The 23,349-nt window shown below is 35.0% G+C and overlaps 2 protein-coding genes across 4 annotated transcripts in view; one reads left to right on the top strand and one right to left on the bottom strand.

The window, feature by feature from the left end:
• Nucleotides 1-9,793, top strand: part of LOC150093361 (beta-galactoside alpha-2,6-sialyltransferase 2-like) — a 134,541-nt gene extending 124,748 nt beyond the window's left edge. For 2 of the 3 annotated variants that reach the window (XM_090413931.1, XM_090413933.1), the window contains exon 6: nucleotides 9,673-9,793. The gene's annotated coding sequence lies outside the window, so the exon portion shown is untranslated. The remainder of the gene's footprint in view (nucleotides 1-9,672) is intronic. The other variant, XM_090413934.1, reaches the window with a different exon arrangement.
• LOC150093360 (stromelysin-2-like) overlaps nucleotides 9,487-23,349 on the bottom strand; it is a 61,930-nt gene continuing 48,067 nt past the window's right edge. Inside the window, exon 10 of the mRNA XM_090413929.1 lies at nucleotides 9,487-10,093. Coding sequence (XP_090270055.1) covers nucleotides 9,764-10,093 — 330 coding nt within the window. The 3' untranslated portion in view covers nucleotides 9,487-9,763. The remainder of the gene's footprint in view (nucleotides 10,094-23,349) is intronic.

Here is a 23,349-nt window from a genome sequence, read left to right as displayed (position 1 = left end):
TTATTACCAAACATATAAAAATATTTTGGAGAAATTTGTAAAAAAGAACAAAGATCATAATAATGGAAAGTACCTACTAGATTTCTGTTCAGGACATGGACTAGTTATTACTAATAATGTTCCAACAAAAAGCACAAATTCACATGGAGAGAAGATATGAAATAAGAAAGCTTCATTAACTGGGTTATTGTTGATAACAATAGCTTTGCACTTGGTCAGGGCACAAGAGTATACAGAGGATTTGATATCAGAAAGTGATTACCATTTAGTTTTGAATTGGATAAAATGGAATATCATATTGAAAATAAGTGTGTAACTTTGAGAGGTGAAGTGCAGACTCTTTTTTATGGATAGTTATACGACTCTCACATGTATAAAAAATGTAGAATTTTAATAAAAAACTCTGATATATTTCATCCAATGTAACATGGACATCATCAGGGAGAAAGACCCATTGTCATAGTTATAGCCTTTCGACTGTTTAGGGACAGCTATATACACGCCACCATCTAGGGAAAATGACTATGAGCAAGGTGGTTTCCCATTGCCTTCCTTGCCATACTATATCCTATGACTATAGCCTGTGTGTTCACAGGGCCAGTTTGCCTGCTTGTGGGATGAAAAACCCCAGATTAATTGAAGGGAAAAAACCAGCTGCCCAAGACCAGCTAACGTGGCTATGGCTGAGGAAGATCCTTAAGCTCCTTATGTTGTCGACGGGAATCGAACCTAGGACACTCCTTCCCCAGGCATATGGTTGCGAAGTGCAAAGTCACTAGGCTAGCTGTGTGGACAAAGATCCATTACTATGTTCAAAACATGAATCATGTTACATGAATCATAAAGAATGAGTCATGTAACATGTGCTTGCTAGCTTATGTCTTAGAGATATAAATGAATTAAAGATGCCAAGAAATTACATTCTTGGTTTCTTCTTTATCCAAGTGTAAGCAAACAAAGTTTGCATGTGAAGTCACTTCACGACTGGGTTACTTGTACATAGAAACTAATGACGTCACATCAGTTACCTTTGTATCCTAATGTAATGCACATATCCTTATGGACATGCATAATGTTATGCATTATGGGAAGGGCCACTACCCAGTCCACTTTCCACTTTTATCGAGGTCTCATAAGGTGTGATACCTTTTGACTACTTGTATATAGAAATATGACTTCTACATTACTTAAACCTTGGTATCACTTCTGAATCTGGCTCCCACTGATGAGACCTCAATAAAGATCGAAACCAGTCTGGGTAATGACTCTTCCCATAATGCATAGCATTATACATGTCCATAAGGATATGTGCATTGCATTATGGGATACTAAGTTAATTGGAGTGAAGTTATTAGCCTCTATATATAAGTAATAACCCAGATGTGAAGTGACTTCACATGAAAACTTTGCTTACACTTGTTATCCAAGTGTAAGCAAAGTTTTATATTATAGATCAAAGGAACAGTTGTGGAAGTTTGCACAGATTAAAAAAAAAATTATGAACAGTTAATAGTATTTAGTTCTCAAAACTTGGAGATTAGCATACATCCTCCCATATATTCAGAGCTGTTAAGGATTAGATTATTTTCCAGCGTTTCACGTTTTAAGGAAAAGATAGTCAAATTTAAACCTACTGGAATGAAGAATCTTTGTCTGATTTATTATTACTATTATTACCCCAAGACCTCATGGATTCAAAGACTCATCTGGGAAGTCCTTTCATCACACACACAGCTCATCATGCCGTCCCTTGAACACATTCAAATTCCTTGCAGACACCACACTCTCAGGCAAGGCATTCCAATCATTTACAACTCTGCATGAGAAAAACCTGCCTCTCACTCCCCTACTCACACCTTCTGTATACAGTTTCCAGGGATGACCTCTGGTTCCTCCAATCTTCCATTATTTTCTGTAGAACTTCTCCATAATCGATCCTATAACAACCCGTTATGAACCTGTAGGTCTCTATCATATATCCCCTCTTCCTCCTGTCCACCAGACTCTGCAAATTACATCTTCTCAATCTTTCCTCATACTCGACATTCCAGAGGTCAGAAACTACCTTAGTCAGTCACCTTTGGGCCCTTTCCAACATCTCTTCATCCTTCTGAAAACCAGGTGACCAAATCTGGGCACAATAATCCATGTGTGGCCTAATAAAAGCTTTATACAATGGAACAAGAATCTCCCTACTTCTACACGTCAGTGTCCTCTGCATCATACCCAGAAGCTTTTGTGTTGTCTTCACAATTTGGCTATATGTCCCCTAAATTTCAGATCCTTATCCACTGTCACCCCCAGATCTCTTATTTCTTCCACCTCCAACAATATATCCTCACCAAGCATAAATTCTGCATCCCATTTTTGTTTTCCAAATTTCAAAACCTTACATTTTGCAACATTGAACTTGCATCCCCATTTTCGTGCCCAATCACTCAATTTATTCAACTCTTCTTGCAAGGCCACAACATCTTCACTACTCTTCATGGTTCATCCAACTTTGCATCATCTGCAAACAACTGAATATCTCCATTCAAATCTTCACCTATATCATTAATATACAACTTAAACAGTAATGGCCCTAAAACAGACCCCTGAGGCACTCCACTAGTGACTTTCCTTTTCCTGGATATCGCTCCCCCATACACAACTTGTTGATACCTATCAGATAGCCAGTCTCCAATCCAATGCACTAATCCAATATCCAACCCACATTAGAGATGACCTGCTAATGCTTCTGCCTGGTATCTCAACTTGGGCCTGGCTCCCACTGAAGAGACCTCAATAAAGGTCGAAACTAGTCTGGGTAGTGGCCCTTTCCTTAATGCATAACATTAGACATATCCGCAAGATGTGTTTTGTATTATGGGAGATACTGAGATAGGAGTGTTGGTAGCTAGCTCCACCTTTGCAACGAGTTGTCCTGGTGTTGTACCACCTTACCCCAGTCCTGAAGATAATTTCAGGTGCAAACTTTGTTTGCTCACACTTGGATAAAGGATTAAACTAAATTTATTATATTTTATATCTCCATACTTGAGCATTTCTGGTCAAATATCATCTACCTCACATTTCAGGCTTTTGATGGCTTTTTTGTGCTTCAAGTATGGATATGTATTCCTAATTGCATGCCTGTTGAGTGTTTTTTACTACTACTGTGCTGTCACTGCTTGTTCCATTTAGCAAATTTTGAAGTAATTATTCCATACATTAAGGATATCTTTTTCTCCAGTTTTCGTGTTACCTTTATCATCTCTGATTCCTTTTACAGCAGTCTTTTCTCCATTTCTGAGAGCTTTTTCAACAACCTCCAGAATATTTTGCCACCTTCTTGATATTTATTTTCTATGTTCTTACCAAAGTCTTCCCATGACTTTTGTTTAGCTAGTTTTACAGTGTTTAGCTTTCTTACATTTGTCTCTGTGTCCTCTAAGAGCACAAGCTGACTTATTTGCCAGGAAATTTTGATATGTGTTCTTTTTTCCCTTCACTGCCTCTTTAATTTCCTGTCTCCACCATGGGGGTTCTGATTTTCCTATCCTTGCAGAAAACCTTACCACATTTCTCTATGGCTGAATGACTCAATGTTTTCTTCAGGATTTCCCACTGACACTCTAAGGTTTGGTTCCTGTTCTCAAACTCTTTCATTTTTTCTTGAATAAAGTTTATGTATTTTAGTCTACATTTCATATCTGGGAGCTGCTCAACTTTTATTCACTTTAAAACTTTCATACATGTTCTTCTTTTCAATATGAAATTCAATTTTATCCTGCTCAAGACTGAATGATGATCACTTCCAATTTCAATCTCTGTACACCCTAGTGTCCTGCACCAGGGAGAAAACATCACTGTCAATGAGACTTTTCTTATTCTTTGTCTCTTCTCTAAATGTGAATTTGTGCACATTTTTATGTGGAACATTGTGTTAGTAATAACCAGTCCATGTCCTGAGCAGAAATCTAACAGGTATTTGATATTATTATTAGCTTTGCTCTTTTTTCCAAAATTTCCCAAAATATTTTTGTGTGATTTACAATCATTTCCTATTCTGCTATTTAGATCCTCAAAAAGGACCAACTTTTCCTTTTTCATTGTGTCAGTTGGTTTTTCTAAAGCCTCAAAAAATTCCTGACTTAGCAGAACCTTCTGTGGGACCAAAGGCACAAATAAGTCTCATTGTCCACTTCCTCATTCTGATATTTGTCCACATTACTCTACTTGATATTGCTTGCCATTCAAGAAGATTAGCCTCATATTTTATGTTTTCCATACTATAGCTACACCTTCTTTTCCCTGATTGTCATTGTCTGAATATAACATTTTATATGTATTGTTCAGAAAAATCTCACCAAATTTTGCCATTTTTGTTTCAGTGAATCTAGTACTTATCCATTTCCTCAGCTAGCTCCATTTTTTGCCATTTACCCTTTTTATGTTGATAGTACTGATCTTGAACTCTGATGAATTGGGGTGTCCTTTAGGATTTGTTCCAGTAGCTGACTTTTCGCCGTTGCCCTGGTTCCCCTGGCGAGAACAATGGAGGCCTTGTTTAACCAGGCAACACCCCAGCTGGCATGAAATTCTGTCATGTTGTACCATCATTTTTATATTTTTGTTTAAGCCAATAAGAATACAATACAATTTGGTTGGCTAAATCCCAAATTGCCAGCCTATCCTCGATTCATTCAGTATCCAGGTAGATACCTAACAGAGTGTACCACGAGAAGGTGAGGATTGGACATTAAGTCAGAAGCCCTGGTCGGTTCTCCACATTCCTTTAAAGGTGATGTGAAGGTCTCCTCTCAGTTATACAACTTTGACCCTTAAGCACCCTGACATTATCTTTGACATGATTAAACAGTAATGTCCTGTATATGGGGAAGCAGTATCAGGGAGTTCCTACTCCCTGATACTGCTCCTCCATATACAACTCTCTGATATCTGTCATCTGTCAGAAAGCTAGTTGCCAATCACTATTCTGATATCCAAACACATATTTAGCAACTTAAAAATGAACTTGTCATGTGGCACCCTGACAAATGCCTTTGCAAAATCTACAGAAATGATTGTGTATGCTTTATTTTATCCACTGCTCTTGTTATCTATTGTAAATGGATACTAAATACCAGATTACTAAAAAGAGGGCCCTTTGACTGACAAATCTATGCTGGCCTGCATAAATAATATCTAATAATAAAGTTAAAATGAAAAAAAAAAAAAAACATTTTTAGTATAAAATGTTTTCATGGAGTGTTAAGAATGGGTTGTAGGATACTTGCATTTTAATCTCTTATAAAACTATTGTTGGCCTATCATCATTGTGAATCCATTTAGAGAATTTATGTGATCTCTGTTTGCAGTAGCATTCACTTTTTTTTTAAATGCAACTGTTCTAGTATGCATACTAAAATGTCATGTTTCACTGCTTGATTTGAAAGAATACCTATGCTGTAGGTGATTATCATGTGAGAATATTTGAAAGTAACAGTATGCATCTAATCACTGTGCTACATCAATTTACCTATTGATGATGATGAAGCATATGCCAACTACTTTCACACATAATGAGGTGGTCATGCTTTTCTCTTACAAGCATGGAACTAAAGAGCTGAATGAAAACTAAATATTAAAAGGTAATAGAATTTTCTGAATTTTTAATTATAATATATGACATTGTAAGTCACTATACATCTTCATAAAAGTGATTTTCTTTTGCTTTCCCCATCTTACCAGTGAAATTCATTTTAATTATCCCTCCATATCATGATTCTTTTCATTTAGCACAAGTCTTTGGAATTTCCTTTAGCTTGTCATAATTTGATTTTGTCTGTTTACCATGCTGGTCACTCTTCTTCCATGTGTTTTGTATGCTCACAAACTTGTTTATCACATTTCCCCTATAATCTGTCAGCAACATTTTTGCAGCTCCTCTCTAATGACATTACTCATCCATTTAACTTCCACCTGATCTTTCCTACAAACTCTGGGTATGAGTCAAAAACTGTTTTCCTCAGGTGCCTTTTAACAGATAGCATTCTTCCCTTGCAGTTTGTGATGCCATGGTACTGCTTTATCACTTTCTAAGAATGTCATAATCACCTGTTCTGTAGTTCTACAGTTAGTGGGGAAGTAGCTGTTTTGGTTATGGACAGATCCTCTGATCTATTCTCTCAAATTATTTTTAAAAAAAACTTGCATGGAATTCTCAAGAAAAGAATTGTAATCATTCCTCTCTCTGTGTGTGTGAGTATGTGTGTATATATATATATATATATATATATATATAGAGAGAGAGAGAGAGAGAAAATAAATGTGAAAGAATAACTTAACTTGAATAAAGATGATGGTATGGGCAACAGTCACAGAAGAGATTGTTCAACTAATGAGTGCTCATTTTATCTAAAAAACTATGAACCTGTTGTAGAGTACATGGAGCTCATTACTACCTCTACACTGGATGAAGAAACTCAGTTGTATGTTGAACAGCCTCACATAATATGAATAAGCATTCAGCAGTAGGGCTGATGAGATATCATCATGGATACTATATGAATGTTCAACTAGCTATGCCTTTGACTTGCTTGTATAATTTAAGTCCCATCACACAGAAGAATCCCTTGGAATGGAATCTTCCAATTGTTTCCATTTCCACTCCACAGAAGTGGAAATAATACATGATAATCCCACAGAGTGGTGCAAAGACTAATATGTCTAACTATTAAGTTATCAGTATCTCTGGAGTGGTGCAGATTTTGGAAAAGTTGGTAAGGAGTTGTGTACAGAAGTGAGTTAATGAAGAATCTATACTGTCACATTTTATAATAACATTGAATTAGACAATGGGAATGGATATATCATGATACTTTTGGAGTTTAACAGAATACAGCATGCAATGCTGTTGCATATGTTGCAGGATATGGGAGTAAATTATAAACTTGTTAGCTTGGTTAAGAGGATAACTGACTTGACAGATATCAAAAAGTGGTATATGTGAGTCAGCAAAATTTAAGATAACCTGTGGACAAGGATAAATCCTTGATTCATTATTATTCACTTTTTACATTAGTGATGTTTAGAAAGGATTTGACAAGAAACATAGCTATTTTCTGATTACACAAAGATAGAAAAGGTGATGAGGAATGCAACTAACATGCACTACTTACAGAATTACTTGAATAGGCTGGAATTGTGGGCATGTGAATGTCAGTTCAATGTTAATAAAGTTATGTGCTTTGAGATATCCAGTGGCCATATTATATTGCCAGGATTATGCTGTAAGAAACTGATCAAGCTAGGGATCTTGGAGTTTTATTAGATAGAAAGTTGAAGTTCAGAAGCCATGTCACCAATATTGTTATTATTTTCCACTGTGTGTGTTAGGCACATCTGTCACAGCCATCTTTGAAACTTAATTAATGCTGTAATACGGCAGCTAATCCTATCTGCATAGTCTACTATAGCTGCCTGTTGCATGCACTTTTCTAGTCAGTTTGCCTGTTTTGAAGATGAAAAATCCAAGTTTCCAGGAGAAGAAATCCTGCCACTTCATATGACAACTGCAAATACAACTCAGGTATTGGGACTGTGGAATGTACATTATGAGGAGAGAGTGAAGATTTGTTGACTGCATACACTAGATATGATAGACCTACAAACTTCTGAAAGGGATCATATTGATACCAGTAAATGAAATTTTTGATTTTATGGAGGGTGGGGAAGAGGATGAGAGGGCATCCATGGAAGTTGAGAAGGGGTGAGAGCTAGATATTTCTCTCACAGAGAGGTTTGTGATTGGATAGCTTGCCATTGGAAGATGGTGAGCACAAGTAGTGTGAATGAATTCAAGAAAAGTTATGACATACGAGGCTGTCATACCTTTTGAATTCATTCACATTATTTTCTTTATACCTTGTATTCTTATATTCTTTTCATTCTTATTTCTCCCAACAAACATAATGCACATTATACGTGCTAGAAATTGCACATTATCGAATGCTATGTCATCTTGATGTGAAGTCAACTGCCTCTGTATGAAAGTAGCCTAATTGAAAAGATATTTCATGTGCAAAATTTTGATAAAATAAGGATGAAAACAATATATTTTATTGTTTTCATCCTTATAATAGAAAACAAGTATAATTTATTGTTTTTCCCAAGAAAAAATTTGCTACAAAAATGCAAGATCTGTAATCTGCAATAGCCCAGTAGCCTCATTCTCCTATACAATACAGATATGCAACTTTGTAGCTCAGAAATATTATGTCATATACATATTTTAATTCTGCTGTTGTTTCAAAAGATTGCTGTTTGTTGTCCTCCATGTCATTCATTTCTGAATAATATGTGTGTATCAAATGGAACCAATAACTGAAATATTATGTTAAGATAAACATATCATCATGCATACTATATGAATCCCATCACATGAAACTGGGAGTGGAATCTTCCAGTTGTTTCCATTTTCACTCCTGTGGAGAAAAATCTAGTTTAGAGAAGTGTGAAATGGAAATCTGGAAATGAGTTACAGGTTAATCTTATAAATTTTATATGGTTTGCTAATAAAACTTTTGCTAGTGGTATCTAAACTAGATTTTAGCATTACAGTTTGATAATACATTCCCACATTTGTAAAAGTGTAATGTTTTTCAAGTGTGCAAGGAGCTTGTATTTTGTTACTTCATTTCCATAGCAACGAGAACATAAATTTGAATTAAACAGAATTCTCACATACTCAAAAAAAGGTTTTTTTTTTTTTCAAACCTAGTTTGCTGAAAAAAACATTATGATCTTAATTACAGCTAAATAGTATTAATGATTTGGAAGTTTATTTTGCACTTGGTTAGACTATAATAAATTTAGTTTAATCCTTTATTCAAGTGTAAGCAAACAAAGTTTGCACCTGAAAATATCTTCAGGATTTAGAGAAGATGTTAGAAGTTTATCGTATCTCCCATAATGCAAAGCACTTCCAACATAAACTTCATATACTATCATACTATCACCTTCATAAACTTCCAACATCTTTCTCTAAATCCAGATAAATTTAATAATAAGGTGGTTTACCGGTTGGCAACTCGTATAGGGAAATATGACCTCTCCTATTGCTTCTGCCATAGTATCTCCACGTTTGGGTCTGCCTCCCACTGACGAGACCTCAATAAAGGTCGAAACTGGTCTGGGTAGTGGCCCTTCCCTTAATGCATAGCAGTATACATGTCTGCAAGGAGATGTGCTTTGCATTATGGGAGATACTGAGACAAGGTTTGCACCTTTGCTACGAGTTGCCAAGGGATGTACCACCTTACCTCAGTCTTGAAGATATTTTCAGGTGCAAACTTTAGTTGCTTACACTTGGATAAAGGATTAAACTAAATTTATTATAGTATTAGTGATTCTAGTTACAGTTGTAATAAGATTTGTAGCCAGTTTTTAATGTATTTTAGAATAACAAATCAAAAAGAAAGGAAAATAATACACAAAAGGTGTTCTTTATGTGTGAATTTTAGTAACATTTCATGTATAAGGTGCAACATGTATACATAAATTATTTACAGTTTCATTTGTACAGGAGGCATGCTCTTTTTTATATAGAAGTCATTGATGGCCAGCATCACTCTAAAATGTCTGTATTAAATTTTACAATACATGCCAATATTTGTTTTCTCCTAGGCACAGAACTGTTTTAAGACTCGCTGAAGAGTATGAATTTCAGTCTGTCATTCTTGCTGTTAGGAAAGCCACAGTTTACAAGAATCTCATCTCACAGTCCAATAATAACAGCAAAGATAAGAACTACAAGTATTCCATAAGGGGCTACCATTTCACTTGCACCGCCATCTACATGTGCCAGATGCCGAGGTGAATGGCTAGGATGATCTCCTCCATTATGATGATTTACGACCTCCTCATCATCACTACTGCCATCTATATAGTCTGTGCTGCCATCCAGAGGTAGGGTAAAATTCCTGGTGTATTCATCTACAAATATCACTGGATTTTCTTTTGATTTACCTTCTCCATTTGACATGGACCGGCAGTCAAACCACCATACTGATGTTGAACGTGGATAAGGAGGATCTCCTTCATCAATCTGTAAGATTGTGAAATATTTTTATTGCAGAAATACTTTAAAAAAGTTTATTTTTTATGATAATATTACAAGTTAAAATTATATATAATAATGAAGCTCATTTTGTTAATCCATAGCCTTTACCTGTATTATGTAATAGAGCTTATAGAAATTGTAGCGAAGAGAACTGTTATAAATTATTTAGAATCAATATTTCGTCATTTTGTGTTGGTGACACTATCTGGAATAGAGTTGCCGGTAAAAATAGATAACACACTTATAGACAAGTAGATAAGAATACAGTTTTAAACTATCTTCTAGTGTGGAATGCCTAAACTTTTCATGATATGCACTATTTAAGTCTGGAAAATATTTCACAGGAGGGGAACTCCATGGATCTGGATCATATCTTAAGAATAACACACAAAGTGTATATAAAGGTATATGTCCTTTATGTACACCAAAATAATGAGGGTGGGGGGGATGATGATCATTTGGTGTCATTTTGGCAGATTTCTTTGCTTGGAGATTTTGTCAATACAGTATTGGTAGATTGTGCCAGTTCAGAAGAGTAAAATTTTTTTAAAAAATTAAATGCTTCACCATATCTGCAAGTGACCTGCCACTCCTGAATTTAGGATGGCATAATGGACACCTTTTCTTGGTAGGGGTGGACTGGTCTGACTACATTTTTGATATTTAGTTCGTAATTTTTGTCCAATCAGACTAGTGAATGATATCCTTATAGGCAGTGGATAAGTTTCCCCATCTACCTGGTAATCTTGTTTTTTTTTTCTAAGGCAAAATTTGAAAATCTCATTTTGTTTTTATGTAAGAATATAGAAATTTTATGTAGTTCTTGTACTCCTGCTTTCAGACTAATGCTAGGAACAGTCTCTTTATCCATAGTAAGGTAATTCGTATGGTAGAATCCTGGACGTAAGAGAGTGACAGAAAAAATCAGTAGTATTCCTAACAAGTGCAGTAATTGATATCATAGTTGATAATTTTTGAAAACATTCCTAATTTTGATGAAAGCTCTTTGTTCTTATAAAGAACTGTCTTTATAATACTTTAAAATGCTGTTTGATAGATATTAACTCCTGGTGGTACTTGTTTTATAATCATTATTCAGAATATTCCCTCTAAATGTTGTGGTTTCTTGCTTAAGGAATCATAAGAAGAATGTGGTGTATATGAAAGGGAAGGATTTTTCCAAAGCAACTGAACTGTTTTATTTTTTCTTTCACAGTGTTTTTAAAAGAGAAGACATTACACGTTGAATTTTGTGTAAGATAATGTTTTTAATTTTAATAAAATTCTATGTTCTTACATAAGTTAAACCAATATCTTTTGGTGTCATGCAAAGCTCTTGCTAAATGATAAATGGGGATATTAAGTGCTACTTACTATGAGTCCTAAGAGAATTATTGTGGAATCATTTGTCAAGTCCATAAATGCAAGGTGGTTTTAGAAGGTAGAATTCTCAGAATACTTTTGATTGTATGTACTGTTTTATTTTGTGGTATTCCCCAATGATGTTATTAGATAAATGTTGGACTCAGTAATTAATATATATATCTTACTACTTTTAAGTATTACATGTACATTCTATTACATGTAACTATCAATGTTAATCTTCAACAGAGGGTTTACTTTTATTATTATTATAGCTAACATACAGAATACACAACATAATTTTTAAATAAACAGTTCAGTAATTGAAAATTTCATAAATATTTATTGAATTTCTAAAAGCGTTGGAAGTTATGCTTTATATTGTAGCTACATATTGAGCTAATTACTAAAATTAGATTTTAGTAGCCTGACAAATAAAATCCTGAACAAGAATCGAAATGCCCATTAGTCAGTGCATGTTGTTACCTTTATTTTAGAGAACATGTTGTAAAAGAGCAACATTGGAAGTAGGATGGAAATAATAATAATAATAAATTGGCCAGAGAATACATAGATAAATATAATTAATGGCGATAGATTGTGTAACATGTAGAGGATGGTGTAGAGTACCCTCCTGCAATGAGTCCTTGGCAGTTCCAGTTCTAGGGATCCTGGTGCCCCGATGCAATTTTAAGTTGAGTGTCTACATTAAATAAACACTAATATTAAATGTGTTTTTATTTTATTTTTTCTACTCATTTCAGCGCCCCTTGAAGAAGGAGCCCTGATGCAACGCATCGTCTGCTTACTGTGTTAAGCCAGCACTGGTCCTTGGACTCCATGGAGGTGTCACATAATAATAAAATTATTTGAAACATGCTAAAGGAGATTGCTGGTATAATGAGGACAATTACAAGTTGGAATAAGAATTCATTGTGCTATCATAAGGCAGTGGATCACAAATTGGGTGGTATAGCACCCTCATTTGAAAAGTCCACAAATTTCTAAATTTTTTTTTAAACTTAATTTTTGAAAACTTATTTAATAAACACTTATATATAATATAATTGCTTATTAGTTATCGATCAATATTTGAATGCTGTTATTAAGGAATGGCAAAAATTATAATATTTTCTTTCTCGTAGACAGGCTTATACGTTGGTTATGCATTTCTAAATCACTTAGGGAATTGAACAACGTAGATTCGAATATAAATTAAAATTAAACTTTAATAAATATTTCCGATATTTCGGCAATGTCAGAATTTTCAAAAGGAACTTACAAAAAGGCACGTGCACGCAGGCACTACAACATAGTAACTGAAAAAGAAGATCTGAAGCTATCGTTCTCCTAGAAGTCCTGATGGTGCCCTCTAGTGGGCTAAGTAGGTGTTCTTGGCCGTTGGGCTGAAGGTCTGCTGATGTATGCCTCCCAAATTTGGGAGGCATATAGAAAAGTTGCATACAACCAAATTTGTTGAGGTTTGGAGAGTTTCTTAGGGCTGAGGCTGATTCCATAAATAGTCTTTCGAATTTGTATTTGCTATGGTGTATTACTGTAGCTTTCTTCCACCGTATTCTGTGGCGTGTATCCAGAGCATGGTCTGCAAGACCAGAATGGCTGTACTTGTGAAGCCGGATGTAGTCCTTGTGTTCAGAGATTCTGATATTTGCTGTCCTGCCTGTTTGGCCAAAGTACGACAGTTTACAACTGCAAGGGACCTGGTATACACCAGGTAGGCCTAGGGGAAGTGGTTGGTCTTTGGTGGAGCAGATAAGGGAAGCCAATTTTCTGTAAGGCCTGTAACAGGAGGTGAGGTCATGTTTTTTTTTAAAATTTTGGTAATTTTTTCCAAGGTGCCTCAGATGTAGAGAATGGTGATGGCTTTTGAGCAATCTTTGTTGTGGAGGGGGGGGGGGGGGCTGTGGTTTGTAGGTTTTAATATTTTTTGGATTTTTTTGGGGGGGGTAGCCATTGGCTGAGAAAGTGTTGAGGATGTGATTTAGTTCAGTGTTTAGGGCTGTGTCGTTAGAACAGATTAGTTTAGCCCTATTGTATAGTGTTTTCACCACTCCATATTGTTGTGGGGGGGGGATTGTTGGTGAATGTATCTGCCTGTATGGGTAGGTTTTCTATAAACTGAGAAAACCAAGGTTCCATCACGCTGTATCAAAAGTATAATAAATTAATTCAGTATGGTTCTGGCTTAAAAAAGTATATGCATTAGTCAGTTTCACATTTTGATTGTTGTGTTCAGATTGGTTGCCAGGTGGAGAGACTGAGGAAAGTACATAGATAATTTTCTAATATCAGGCCTATGGAATGCTAACTCTGAGAGTAGATTGAAGGAGTGTGAAGTGCAGAATTTGGTAGATGGGAGAGAAAAAAAAAGGTGGCATTTTATAGGTTGATGAGAAGCACTTATGAGATAAATGCAGGAGAACTCTATAAAAGGGAATGGAAGGAAGGTAAGATAGTGCCTTTGCATAAGGGTGGTGACAGACTGGAAGTGTCTAATTATAGGCCAGTTTGTGTGTCATCAGTAGTTGTTAAGATCTTGTAGAAAGTAGTGAGGGACCATATACAGCATTGGGCAGATGAGGGTAATGTTATCTGTGAGAGTCAACATCGATTTGTGAAAGGGCACTCTTGTTTTAGCAATATGCTAGCCTTTTATAATAAAGTTACAAGAACATTAGAAGAAGGAAAGGCATATACTGCAATTTTCTTAGACTTAGCGAAGACATTTGACAGGGTGCCACATGATAAGCTGATATTTAAATTGCAGCACATGGGTCTGGATGTCAGATTGGTCAACTGGATTCAGGATTGGCTCAGTATTCAGGGCTCAGGACTAGGACCTATATTGTTTAACCTTTATATCAATGACATTGCCAGTGGATTGCAAGGGGATATTCAGTTGTTTGCAGATGATGCAAAGCTGAGAAGGATTATTAGTAATAGTGCAGATGTGGTAGCCCTGCAAGAGGATTTGAATAAGCTAGATAGATGGGCAAATGAATGGGGGTTTCGGTTTAATGCAGCAAAATGTAAGGTCTTGAGGTTTGGGAAACATCGATGGGATGCTGCATACTCTATGGGAGGAGTTATACTGGACAAAGTAGGGGAGACAAGAGATTTGGGGTTGATGATTGATAGAAACCTGAAATTTAGGGGACATATTGCAAAGGTGGTGAAGGTAACACAGAGGATTGCTGCAATTATGAGAAGGACACTGACCTGCAGAGATAAAAGGGTTATTATTCTGTTGTATAAGTCTCTGATCAGCCCACACTTAGACTATTGTTCTCAGATTTGGTCCCCAGGATTTGAAGGGGATAAATTAACTGTGGAAAGGGTGCAAAGGCAGATAACAAAGATGGTTTCAGGACTGTACTATGATAGTTATGAGGATCGACTGAGGGAATGTGGACTGCAGAGTTTGGTGATAGAAGAAGGAGAGGTGATACGATTGAGACTTTTAAACTGTTGAGAGGTGGTTACAGGGTTGACACTGGGGAGTTCTTTCGCTTGGTTCAGCTGGAAGGAGTGATGACAAGAGGCTATCCCTGGAAGTTACGAAAGGAAACTGTGAGCAAGAGGGTGAGGAGTGGTTTCTTTGCATGGAGGGTGGTTGAACCGTGGAATGAATTGCCTGATGGAGTAGTGAGAGCAAAAACAGTCAATGAGTTTAAGGAGTGGTATGATAGACTTTGTGTTTCTTAGGGGAGACCTCCCCTCGATGAGTCTTGACAGACTTTATGTTCTTAAGAAGGACCTCCCACGATGAGTCTTTTGATTCCATGGAAGCCTGAATAATAATAATAATAAGAGCAAGGTACAGTAAATATTGTAGTCTGTAAAAGTAGATGCATCTTTAGACTGCAGGGAGACTCAAAATAATACTAACACTAAAACACATAAGTCTCTTGGTTGACTGATTCCCCACATTTCACTATTCTTTTGTGACCTGTGAAGGACTTCGTCAAAGTATTGTTATTATCATGACAGGACCTCCATGGAGGAAAAAAAAATTCATTGTGGAAGGTCCCACTATCTTTCAAAAAAAAAAAAAAAAAAATCTTACAGTTACCACAAATTAAGGAAAAGCTATGAAAATGTTAATATGTGTGCCTGGTGGTCAGGCATATACATTATTCATACTCATATTTTTAAGAAAGAATATTACAACACAGAAGATGTACTAATTAAAATTTAATTAATACTTCCAGCATTTCACCAGCGTCAAATTAGCATCATCAGGGAACCATGTACAGCTAGATTGAGGGAAGGAGCACAACATTTGAGTAATGAGACTGTAGCAGAGCAAACTAAGGTAGACCTACAGTTCTAATTAGTGCCACCTAGTGGTCTTAAAGTAGGTGTTCTTGGCTCTGGTAATCTGAGGACAAGCATCAAATATGGGAAACACTCATCCTCAGACCATCAGCCCAATTATTTTAATTACTATATCTTATACATTACATCTCTCTCTCTTAAAAATACCAGTATGTTAACATGTATTTTAATAGTAACTCTGAATCCAGGTAGTAATGCCTTTAACCACCCAACTGGCCAAGACATATATATGTCAGGTTACCATGGATGCGAAGTGCATATTAAAATTGTAATACCATTGATATTACATTGAAATATATGGTGGATACGAAGTGTAGAGGAGTGGCGTATTTTATCCATATTGACGGCGATATGGTTAATGCTTCAACCAAAATTCTGCTGAACATGTTTTGTTTGCTTGCATGCTGGATTTATTATCTGTTTATTATTATGTGAGAAGACATTATCTCATATATGTATTCCTGATTAATTACACAAGTTAGGCTTTTATAGCTTCATAAGAAAAAATTTAAAGGTCACAATATCTGATGATTATAAGGGTAATGATCATAACAAAAGGGCTAAGAAGTTGACTCTATCCCTACATGATTTTGAGTGTTGTAATATTGTAATAATCATAAGAAAAGAACTTTAAAATTTGTTAAATTGAAGTAACTTGTGAAATTATGCAATATCTCAAACTCTGATGCATAATATGTATTTTGTATATTGAGGCAAAATATGCTATCCTGCTAAATCCTAATTTTCCTTGTCACTCCTACACTCAGTATTAATTTTAGTCTTATTATAATATTTTAGAAATTATTATTTATTTTTTTTTTTATCACTGTTTCATATTTTCTTGAAGCTGTTGATTGTAAGGCTTAAAGTGATGAGGTGACATCCAGTTAATTTCAAGGAAGCCTGAAACCATCTTTTTGTTCTTTGAGTGCACTACTATCTTTTTATAAAACAAAAAAATCTATCTTAATTTTTTTTCAAAACTGCATTAAGCACCAGTTTTTAGTAATTATTATCTTATTTTTGGCATAAAGACTCATAAGTAAAAGTCAGTACAGACTTTTGTGAAATGAAAGAATAAGGCAGACGTGAAAGATCTTTAAGTAATTACAGTAGTCATCATTTAAAGTACAGTATCAAATATTTTATTTTGATAATTATAATAGACTATATTTAAAGAATAATTTTTCTGTAATAGTATTCTCAAAAAGTATTGTGTGTGTGTATACATATGCAAATATACCTTAATATGCATCTTTAGAAATGCAAATGGTAAGGTATAATAACATTGCCATAATCTGTATATATATGCTGTGATAGACTAATATAAATAAATCATCCCTTAATTATGTGAATTAATTGAATTTTATGTTCGAATACAGTTATAAAGATAAAAAAATAAATTTGCTTCTATTATATGTTATAAACTAATGTATATAAATCATATATCATTTATGTATATTATTGTATATAATTTTCCAGAATGTACATTACTAGTAATTTATTTGTTTAGTAAACTAAAAATATATGGATATTATCTATTTCCATAAATGTTGTGAAACACATTTGAAATGTATCTCCTTAATAAGAGTTTAGTTTTGGACAAAACTTATATAATATATATATATGTGTGTGTGTGTGTACTCATTATCCTTTTCTATTGGTTATTTCAGTTTTGTATATTAAAAAATATATTTTTAAAATATTTATGAACGTTCTTTGCATCTGTTGATGGTAATATGTATGTTTCCTAATTTTCAGTATGAGTTTTTTTTTTGTTTCCTATGGGCAAAAAAAAACAACATAAAATTAAAAAAAAAAGAAACATAATGTAAAGAGGATATAGTTTTTAACTCTCTTCCTTCCTGATGTAGTACTGTTTATTTATAATGCTGTCTTGTATTGAAAATATATTACATTATATGAGGATTAAAGATTGTATATTATAACAAATGCTTTTTTTTTTAAATAACTTCTTATGAGCCTCCATGCATTATGAAAATTATGGAAACTACCCCATTAGAGTAAAACTTTAGCTTAATATAAACTAAAATGGACACTTGATGTTTCGACCTTCATATTAAGGTCATCATCTGGAATACACACATATATACACAGAAACAAGCTGCACAACAATCTACGTGGTATGCTAAAGTTACTGATCAACTGCTAAAACTATTGGCCAAAGGAAAGAATTCTTATGAGCCTCATTAGTGTAGGCAGTTTCAGCAATGGTCTTTGGTTAGAAAGACCTGGATTTGAATTCCATCTAGGATACAAGGAATCTTTATCAGGAGTTTTTTATATGAAGGTGAGTTAGCCAGTCATACAAAGGTGGCAAGGTTTATTTTCCTAGAAACTTGGGTTTTTTCATACCTCAGAACTCAGAAACAAAGGAGACGAAGTAGGGTCTGGGGAAAACAGATTGTTATAGGTCCAGGTCAGGTATAGAGGAGTCACAACTCAGATGTGCCATGGGTATGATTGGTTATAAACCCAAAACATGTATCTTATGAATGCCAGGAATATCATAAACACACTGAAGCAAAAGGATGTAGTGGTATTGTTTTGAGGATAGGAAAGGTAAGATGTGGGGGGGGGGATGCTTTTGTTGGTAGCAGAGAAAAATAGTACCACTGGCTTTGAAGTAGTATGGTACGAAGTAGATGGGTCATTTAGTAAGATGCTGCTATAAGTCTTGAAATGTGAAAGACAATGACAAAAACATAATATGTAAAGTGGGTTGGAGGGAGATCATTGTAAGTAATTTAATTATGGAAGTATAGATTGAAATAAAGAGAGTTTCTAGGAGCAAGGAAAAATCAATTTCTAAGGAAGAACAGCTACCTTAGCATGTGAAGATTTTAACATTTTGGATTGAATAATTGCATCAAAGAACATCATTGCAGATGAAGTTTTGCCAAATTTGTCCTCCAGGTGGTGAAAGTGATCAGGAGATAATCACTGGTGACCAGTCATGTGAGAGCTTCTGTCACCAAAGGATGTGCATGGAATTGTAAGGTGGGTGATTATGCAAAACTAGGAGACAGCTTGGGACAATGGGATGGAACAGAATAAGTAAAGGATTTCAGTATGCTGCCTGGTCACGGATTTTTTTTATGTATATATATATATATATATATATCAGTCACATGCATAAAAGATATCTGAACCAATAGAAAATTAGTGTTATGTGTGAGTAGAAGTTAAGAGAGAAGGAATCTGTTAAGATGTTCATTTTGAACAGGTTGTAGTTCTTAGATGATACTTCACAGGAAAGTTTGTTTCAGAGGACAGGGGTAAATGGAAGAAAGAGGAGTGGAAAGAGCAAATTTTCTGGGTTATCAGTTCGACTGTAAATGGGATGATTGCCAGTTTTGTGGACAGTGTCCATTGTAATACGTGTTGAAAACCCACTGGAAACAGATCATCTGTGAGACAGTGACTGGAGTGTGAGAGAGAGAATTTGTTGATTAACCAAACTTGCCCATTTGGATAGTATCAAGAATTTTAAGGGAGACTTTCTGGGTAATCCTCAAAATGTTGGAACAATATTCTAAGATTGAACTGATTTGGGATGTACAGAATTAGAAGCTGGACAAGTAAATATTGTCGTGAGCAGAAAATTATGCATTAAGTTGTTTAGATGCTGGTGAAGTTACAGATGTGATGTGTTTCTTCCAAGAAAATATTTGAAAGTAGTATTTTCTGAATGTATTCCAAAGGTACAGAGGTTAAATAAGGTAACTTCCCTCCATACTGCAATCTTCTTCTTCCCAAATAGCCATGATAGAAAGAATGTGAATAAATTGGTAAGGAAAGTGAGTAGCAGTTAACCACCTGGCTAAGAAAAATTTCAGAGAGCTCTTTTCATATGTGGCTAGTAGAAGAAAGAATTTTAATGGGGCAATGGTATTAAATGATAAAATTAGACAACTGCTGTAGAGGATACAGCTGAAGCATTTAATGAGCAGTTTATCAAGGATGTCATTCTCATAAGTATGATATTGTGCTAAACTTGAGTGAGAAGGGAATGAACAAGGAGACAGTGGTAAGTGAATAAGAGTATTATATGAGGAATTAAGTCCATTCTGCAAATATTCCTCAATATTAATAAAGAAATATGACTCAATCGACACATGAAACCCATTAAGTGAATATTCCAGGGAGTAAATAGCAGCTTTGTGTTTAACAACAGAATATTTGCAGTGGGGGAAGAGATCCTAAAGGAGTGAAAGGATGTAAAATTTTTAACTTCACAAATGGGAAACAGACTTCAGATTGCTGACTGGTCTGTGTCTGAATTGTGGTTAACGTGTTTAAGATTGGCAAGGACCAGAATCAAGAATTAGGTTGATATAGTTCGCCCACCGTTTGTAGGTCCCTACTTCGCGTCTTTCCAAGAATAGTCGTTTCTTTTCTTCATTTCTTTCTCTCCTTCAGCATGATTCATGCTGAAGGAGAGAAAGAAATGAAGGACATCCGAATTGGTCGCCAACATGTGAAATCACGTGCTTTACAGGTAGAATTTTCCAACTGTTATACAAGCAACATAGTTAACTACAATAATCATAAAAGAGAAGTTAATTTTACGACCGGTAATAATAAACAACTCATCCCACTATACGGACTGATTACCCTATTATCGGAATGGATTCTCCTTTTTCTGAGATGCGCAGAAGTGTTGAAGGATCTCTAATTGGTGGGCGAACTATAACAGGCTTCTCTGAGGATTGTTGGCCGGGTGATTAGTGTATCCTCTCTCTAGCAAAAAAAGCTGTGGGTTTGAATCCTATAGTGGGCATGGATGTTTGTGATTGTCTGTGAAAATACTGGTGGTGGGCAGCAGGTGGTGTTGGTGTAGATGATGCAGTTAGCTGTATGTGGTTAGTGGATTGATATGTAGTTGGTGGATTGAGTGGTGGAAACAGTTACAGAATAGGTGCCTCCCTTGATGAGTCTTTGGACTCCCTGGAGGTGTTATGTAATAATAATAATATATCTAAAGTTTTTTTTTTTGTGAGGGGGAGGGGGTTGTGTGTTAATAATCTACTTATGCCCTCGTGAAATACATTTGTTACATCAGAGTAACAAATATATTGGAGTATTGAATAAGAAATGCACATATACATAAGCATATTTAAATCAAGGTCTTTGATAGATCCCACTACTCTTAATACAGCTGAAGCATGGACAATTAGAAAAATCCTTAAAAAATAAAAATTGCAAGTCTTTAAAATGAAATATGAAATGTCTCCAGAAAATTAGAAGAATTCGAAAGAAATAAACAAATTAGATATAAACATGATAAATCACTGCATAATATCAAACATAATATGACTTACTGCAATCACAACCTAGAGGAAGATCACAATTAACAGGGTTAGCAAAATTACAAGCAAGTATAACCTTCATAAACCATAAGATGAAAAATCTTGCAAAAGAAGATGGCAGATTGACCCATACAAGGAAAGAAGAGATGAGAAGCAGTCAAATGCATGATCACTCTCACCACCTGACAGTATAAGTCACCTTCATTTTTTTTTTCCTTTCAAAAGAAAGAATTATAAGTCACCTTGTTTATAGACAAATTCTTAGACACTTAATAGCTCCAGTACTTTTGCACCAAGTTTATAGAAGTATTGTGCAAAATCGTTTTCCCTCATTTTGCATGCATCTCCTCCCTCCAGTCTATATCTCCACAGAAGAAATCACCCATAATGTTAGTCTTCTTTGTATCCATAATGTTAGCACTCTCCTAATCTGTCTATCCAGCTCTGTCTTTTCAGGCAACCCAGGTCTATGTATTTTGTCCAAACAGCCACTGCTTTATTATTTATATTCCTCTTAACACCACTGTCATCCCTTGTTGTTTCCATTCTGGTTGAATTTAATTTCTCTACAATCATAAGCAATACTTTCTGCCAAGCTTCCTGTAACATGTCCATATGGAATACCAAGCACATTCTAATCCTGTAAGGAAATCCTCTTCTATTAACCAATGTCTTACTGATGTCAGTAATTTATGCTCCTTTGGCATTTGCCAGTGCTAAAATTATTCACCTTTATTTCTGGATGATGAGTATTCAACTAACATAGTCCAAATTGATTTTTTAACCAAATTACCTGCTGTTGCAGTTATTTTTTCTTTTCTGATATATCCCCATAGTTCAGATCACCCATATTGATAGTCTTCCTTGCACTAAACAATTCCTGCACCCATACTTACTATACTATTGTTCTTTCTCTTTCATTATTGCAACTTAGCAACTCTTTCATATCCTCTCTCTCTCTCTCTCTCCCATTTTTGTCTTCTTTCAACTTATTTGTTCCAGCTAATGTAATTATATATTCCACCTGTGCATATAGCCTCATTTACATCAGGAATTTTTGGACCTGAAAATACGCTTCTTTTCCAGGTCCAAAAAAAAGGTCATATTCATCAGACCCACCACTAACTATGAAATACTTTTTTTTTTTTTTCCAATTTGGAAGGCCATCTGAGATGCAGTAGTGAAGAAAACTTGAAATAGCTACAAGCAGAGATTCCTTGCTAGAACTGTAAGAACAACACGATGAATTAGGGCAATACTGAGGACAATATGAAGAAGTAAAGCAATTATAATTCCACTGTATATAAGGTCTTGATCAGAGCAAGTTAGTTAGTTTGTACGCATTTGGTCACTAGATTTTTTTTTTTTTTTTTTATCTGGAGAGCATGGTAAGAGCAGAAACATGTTTTTGGTGTGGTTTGATGAACAGGGTATGTGAAAATGAGGATCTCCTGCTGTCCCTGAGTATTTCACTTCATGGAGATCTGTTGATAATTTCACAGCTGTAATTTCTTACATGAAATAATTCAATCTATGTCATAAATAGATTGAAAAAACTTAATAACCTTTGTTTTTTCCTTCAAATCCTGTATAATATGTGAAGAACCTTGAATAATGACTTTAACTTTTAAATTGAAAATCAAGTGAGCTAGTCTCATATAGAGGTAGAAGGGTTTTTCCTCCATAAGTCAGTTTGTCATATTTACAAGCTGACCAGAACACTGAGAAATAATTTTTGTTCTTGTAGCCTTGTTATTTTTGCTTTGAAATTAAATACATATTTCAGTTTCCATCTGACTGGGATCTTTTGCACTTCCTCCATTTTTTTGTATCTGTATTCCATCTTTAGGTGCTATGTGGTGCAAAATTCTTCTACATCTTGTGTATTAAGTAAATATATATATATATATATATAAAGTGGAAAATGAATTCCATCGTCCTGTGTGAGCCCACTGCCCCACTTATTGGAGGCCTGAAATGGCTTGAAAAAGTTCCCTGTTTGGTCTCTAGACCGGGGTTTCCAAACCATGTAAAAATAAATAAAAAAATTACAAAAAAAAAAAAAAATTAAATTGACAAAAATGGAAGAAAAAATCCTTAGCCCACCCATGATACAATTGTACTAAAGGTTTAATAATAACCTTTTGTGGGTGTCAAACCACATAAAAAATATGTATGTGTGTCTGT

Source organism: Typopeltis vanoorti, chromosome 24, assembly GCF_054136105.1.
Source record: "Typopeltis vanoorti isolate ZY-2024b chromosome 24, IOZ_Tvanoo_1.0, whole genome shotgun sequence".
In the NCBI taxonomy this organism is placed as follows: Eukaryota; Metazoa; Arthropoda; class Arachnida; order Uropygi; family Thelyphonidae; genus Typopeltis; species Typopeltis vanoorti.
The sequence above is the reverse complement of the archived record's forward strand: the minus strand, read 5'-3'. Positions and strand labels throughout refer to the sequence as shown.